We start from the raw sequence: 6,000 nt of genomic DNA, 5'->3' as shown, positions 1-6,000 counted from the left end.
TTGCTTTTGCCATTTCTGGTTATTGGTGGATTTCCTTCACTACCCTCTAGATGTCACTGTTTCTCTGTGAGACTGTAGCTGGAAATCAAAGTGGTTTCAACTGATTAGACTGCCTTAAAGGGTGAGCCCCCCACCCCACAGATAGAGTCAATAAGAGAGAGGGAGAGTGAGTGAGAGAGAGAGAGAGAGAGAGAGAGAGAGAGAGGGAGAGAGAGAGAGAGAGAGAGAGAGAGAGAAAGAAAATATCTAGTAGAAACTGCAGAAAAAAGTAAAGAGAGCAAGAGGGAGATATCAGTGTAGCCTATTGTGCAGCTATGGAAGGTGAATCAGAGCTCATGTGGGACCAGATCAAGGTTGGAGGCTGAAACGAAAAAATCCTCTGTCCTCACTTCCCTCCCCATCAGTAGAGATCACAACTGTCAACCAATTGGTACTGACCTTACCTTGCCTCACCCCACCGCCGACAAGTCTTGAATACCAAGGCCAGGCTGTTGGTAACTAGGAGCCTAATATGTGAAACTAATCTGTATTCTCTCCCATGCTCAAAATCACACAGTTGACTTGTGAGCCTGTTATGCTTCTCTTATCCCATAACTATTTAAGTCCTACTGTTGCAACATTAAAATTATCTTTTGTTTTGATTGATTTTTGTCAATTTTATTAGTTTTGTATATGTTATTTTGTACTGTTTTGTACTCTGCTTTCAGCTTTGACTAGACCCAGATGTCCAACAGAGATCAATAAAAGTTCAACTCAAGATCAGAAAGCAGAAATATAATAATGCAGTCATTGGCGGATGAAGGTGAAAGATGCTACATCATGAGCATGTTTCCACATGAAATGGTTCCTGTGATATTTCAGAAGAAGGAAAGTGATAAGATCAGTGGTTCTCCAGCAGTATTACAAGTTGTGCTCTCTTTTGGCACACGGAAACTTACAATAAATTTACTAAATTGGCATCAGGCAATCATCCAGAAAAACAGACTATAAATTATACTTAAACAGTGTGTCTGGCCTTTGAGGAGATTAGATAAAAAGATAAAGATTTGGTATCAAATCAGGAAACATTTCATTTTTTTATCAGCATCCCCTTAAGGTCCATTATGCAGCAATCACCTGTTTCCTCCTTCATATTTGGATTACTGTTTCTCAGTATGGGATAACAAAGTTATACAACCCTTCCTCGATTTAGATTCAGATGGTATTTTTTAACAGCTTTAGGGATCTGTATGAGTTTCCTGCAAAGCGGCCTTTTAAGTATTTCCAAATCAGACACGTTTTTTAAATCCTAACTTCAACATAACAAGGGATTATGTGATAGCTATATCGCTGCATCCTGGTGAGCTCGGACTCAAACTCATTCAGTTTAAGGTTATAAACTGGGTCAATATCTAAATCGAGACCATCTGAAATTTACCCTTAGGTAGAGGATAAATGTAATACATGTTTGAACCCACATTGTCATCTGAGCTGTAACTGTACTCCTCATTCCCAGTGGGCCAATATGTAGTGTGTGAATCAACTACACAATTTTAGAAATAATGTGTTTTTATAGTCATTTTATCAAGTACAATGTATCTCAAAGGCCTGTCTGTCTGTGTGTTATTTCAAACAGACCAATCAGTTTAGATATAAATGGATATGACAATTGGTAGAGTATCTAAAGAGTTAAATGATGAATAATTCAGAATGAGATGTTATACAGGACTGCTGTGTTACAAACTCTCCGATTTCATCACAAAATATCCTTCGAATGCATTGGGGGCGTTTTCATACTATTTCATGTGTCCCCAATCCACGATGATACGGTAACTTCAGCAGTTTGTTGTGACAGTAGTGACGGCACACGGCATGGCGATAGCTGACAGCTGGCCCCTCCCTCCTTCTCGGTTGGCTGTCTGTCTGCGTCGACATTACAAGCAGCACCGAGGGCGGAGCTGTGCGCCTGTCAGAGCATAGACATGTTTCATGTGAACACACAGCAAATACACTAAGTGTCTGAAACTACACGGCGCCCAGCTGTTATTGCCCAACACAAACCAAAAACCCAACGGAGACGAGAAGTCGCAGGATGCCGGTGAAAGGCGGAGGACGGCTCGCTTCCTACCCGAGCAAGAGCGAACATGTCGAAGTAAGTGCACTGTGTTTGACATGCGACGTTACATCAACAAACAGAATAACTGAACGAAAATTTGAAGGTGTTGTGCTGTGTTAGAGCTGTGTGGACGTTTCACGGGCAGAATGTTCGTTTGTGTGTGAGTTAAAAGCTAAGTCCAAGTGTGTTTAAGGCGTTGTACAGGCGGCGAGGTGCATGTGTGGCAGCCAATAAGAGAGCCTGGCAGTACACCTGTTGTGTTCAAGAAGAGCCAATAGGAAAGCCTGTTACTTACTTACTTGTAACTAATATTTACTGTGGTGGCGTCGCGGTTTTATCGGGTATTGACCAGAGCAAATGGGAATAATATTTGTGTTCAAATGAGGACACGGAGTACACTTTGAGTTCATTCTGATCCTCCGTGGAGTTTTTAATCCCGTCCTGATTGACGTTTTTAGGTTTGGTAGTGGGGGAGGGGGCTTTACTCGAGATTAGAGAGGCAGCGTTAGAAATGGGTTGCTGTGTTAGTAAGTAAAGCAGCAACGTTCAAGGAGCTGGTTTTGTTCAGCAGTTTAAACGTTTAGGGCCATTGAGATCACACTCATGACTATGTCCTCAGTGGTGATTTGTGTTCATTAATTTCGATTCTCATTATCCATACATATCACATGTATGAAAATACATTAAATGTTTGAGTTATCATGAAACCAAAACTTCAGAACTAAACAGGACCACTTTACCTACAGGAGGATTTATGCGTTTCCTGCATCCTATCATGCCTCAAGTATTGTAAACATGACAAGAGAGATAAAGAGATGTCTACCGGGGAACAGCCATGTCAGCAACCACCCAGTTTGCGTTCTGGTGACAATTCCCAACGGTGGTACAAACCGCATTTGATTTTTTTATAGTATTAAATCCCGCCCTTGACCTGCGCCAAGAAAGATTAGTACTTCAAACAGACTTCAACCTGCTTTCGTAAAGCACAGCTGTAATAAGTAGTCCATCACAGTTATTATGAACATGGCAAGAAAGTAGAGATTTCTGGCTGTAAAAATCAGCTGCTTCAAGAATGACACCTGAAATTCTAACTAATTCTGGTCAGATAACAGGATAAGGAATTTGAACAATTCTACATTTGTTAAAATTCCTTATCCTTTATTGCAAAAAATAGGCAAAGTTCTAAAGGTCCAGGATCTGACAATTTTAGTTTGAGTTGCATTTCCTGGGTCAGTCTCCTTTATGTCTCGCCCTCAGCACAAGACAAGGGCGTCCCCTCTCTCCTCTACTATTTGTGCTTTCTATCGAGCCTCGGGCCATTGTCCTACACCCACTCAGTGACTATGAGTGACTATCCCTATCAAGGCCTCTTAATATGCAGGCATCCTATTTTTGTCAGAAATCAAATTAAATCAATCCCAACCATGTCTGTGCTAAGGATGTTTTATAGGATTTCTGGGTACAAGCTTAATTTATCTCTCCACCAGGATCTATTCTCCAAATTTCCATTTGTGTTGGTTGACGCGTACTTATATCAGGCATGGTTTTGACTAGGTCTATCCTTGACTGGTTTAAGTCAAACTTCATACCTCTTTGAACATATCATCAATGATTTTTTGTCGGTGGTCTCTTCTCCGTTTATCCATGGCAGGGACAATTAACTCATTTTATTTGGAATAAGAAACCCCGTAGAATTTGTGAGGACTTCGTACAAAGACCAAGACAGGTCGGAGACATGGGGCCTATAATGTTCAACCTCTGTTGAATCAAATGATCAACCTGCCTTGTTGCGAAATGAGCAGGCCTTATGTTATCCTACCTCTCCTGGTGCACTGTAATTCTCTTCCTTCCTTATGCTATCAGAATCTGAACACTAACAGTCCCTTAAACAGCCCCTTGAAATCTGGATACTATTTTGGATGGCATGGGAATTTTCTTCTTGCTCCTAAGTCCCCTTTCTTTACCAGTTTTTACAAATTTACAACTATATTAGATCCAGTACAACTACCTCTCCTACCCAAATCTTTGTTTTCTGTTTATCATTCGACAAGTGCGGTAATATCTAATCTATGATAATCTATAACTTCATATCTAATCAAGTAGATATATCCCTACATTTTCTGAAATCTGCTTGGGAGAAGGTCTTGGATGTCGGCTTAATGGAGGAACCATGGATTGAGGCACAGGTGTGAGGCTGTGAGAAATTTCACACAGAATTGACCCCCGCTAATTGTGTGACACTAAATTCAACAGAATACGTAATTAACAGCTCTTATGATATCTCATTTATATATTCAGTATATCATTTACTATATCAACATGCAAACTGCGCTTCTCGGCGCTTCTACAGTTCATAGGGAACTTACTTACTTACATAGGGAACTTTACCAATGAATAAATAAATACACTCCACTTCTCAGTAAGCAGAGTGATCACTTCCTAAAGCTCCTCTGATGTAACCTGCTCGAATTGTTTATTTTTGCAGATTGGTGGCTCTAGCTGTGCATCTCTTTGTATGAATAAATATGAATACACGTTAGAGCCCAGTCTGTTCAGGTGTTCAATTTGTTAGAAGTCACAATTCTCAAACTATTTCTGTACTAGTCCCATGATTAACTGTTCTCCTGGAGTGTCCAGTTCAGGCTCAGCACTGCTGACACACCAGCACACATTGCTGATGTGAACAGGCAATACATTCAAACACGGACACAAATGTTAATGGCTGGCACAAGTAAACACTAAAGCACAATGTCCATGAAAACAAGAGATGTAAATGTAGAGGATTCAGGCCTGCGTTATTTCAATTCAGATTATCCTAATTTTGGATCACTTGATTCATCTTTTGATTCATCGACAAGAGAATAAACTTTTATCTTACCTTATCTTAAGATTGTTTGACTTTTAATAAGTTGCGGTTTTATGAATTGCAATGCTTAAAATAAATTCTGGTGGAGTTTGGAAGCTAAAGCTATGTGTGGGTGTGTGCGTGTGTCGGTGTGTGCGCGTTGGGGGAAGCACAAAGATTTTCTCATCTACAAAAGGGGGGCCGTGGAGAACAAGTTTGGGAACCACTGTTTTACTCTATAAAAAGCCCAAAAAATGGAGGATTTTCAACAGCTAAGTTTGTGTCACCAAAGGTCCAACCAAAGAAAAGAATTCAGTTTGCAGTGATACCTAATATAAATTAGGTAATTATTCCAGCTTTTGCAGTTTGGCGCACACACAAGTCACCATTATGATTACTTGTACAGCACTAGTAACGCACCCTCCCCCACTTCCCACATGTTCTGTAATGTGTGTGTGATTTGACTTTAACATGAAATGTCGCGTGTGTGTGTCTGGCTGTGTGGCTGTAAACATGTTTTTGTGTGTATGACTATGTGTGTGTACGTAAATGTAGAATATGAGAAGAATTCTTCTTAATAACAACTTATTTAGTGATGCTGTTTGCATTCATGTTTTTGTTGCCATTGTCTTAGAGAGTGTTTCTTAAAGTAATGGTCATTGGCAATGGATTGGCTTTGGTCTGTGCACCAGGTTTCCTTAATTCCTATGCTTTGGGGACTTTTTGGGCTATTACTCCAAAAATGAAAACCTTCACATCTTTGACGGCTCATTTAATGCACACAAAACTTATTCTTGAAACAAACATTGTACATGACATTGTGCATACAGTTGTAGGATATTTTGGAGATCATTTTTTATATAGAAAGAGGGGATAGAGGAGAGAGAGAGAGATAGAGAGAAGGAAGGAAGGTTGTATTATCACTTCTATTGTTGAACTTTATACATAGACCCTGAGGTAGATACAAGTAGGTTGGAGTTGCAATGATGTCATAATGTACATACAGATCTTACAGGATGATGTCAAACAATTTGAATATCTTAAAATGATTGAGGATTTT

At 39.9% G+C, this 6,000-nt stretch overlaps 1 protein-coding gene across 2 annotated transcripts in view; it reads left to right on the top strand.

Moving 5' to 3' along the window:
• The first annotated feature begins 1,887 nt into the window (after window positions 1-1,887).
• The window catches only part of LOC143012134 (tight junction protein 2-like), a 46,142-nt gene continuing 42,029 nt past the window's right edge, over window positions 1,888-6,000 (top strand). The window contains exon 1 of one of the 2 annotated variants that reach the window (XM_076165197.1): window positions 1,888-2,131. In XM_076165197.1, coding sequence (XP_076021312.1) covers window positions 2,072-2,131 — 60 coding nt within the window. In that variant the 5' untranslated portion in view covers window positions 1,888-2,071. The remainder of the gene's footprint in view (window positions 2,132-6,000) is intronic. The other variant, XM_076165196.1, reaches the window with a different exon arrangement.

Source organism: Genypterus blacodes, unplaced genomic scaffold, assembly GCF_046128005.1.
Source record: "Genypterus blacodes isolate CSIRO-AG114 ecotype Tasmania unplaced genomic scaffold, CSIRO-AGI_Gbla_v1 ptg000141l_1, whole genome shotgun sequence".
Taxonomy (NCBI): domain Eukaryota; kingdom Metazoa; phylum Chordata; class Actinopteri; order Ophidiiformes; family Ophidiidae; genus Genypterus; species Genypterus blacodes.
This window is presented reverse-complemented; position numbering and strand designations above follow the sequence as displayed.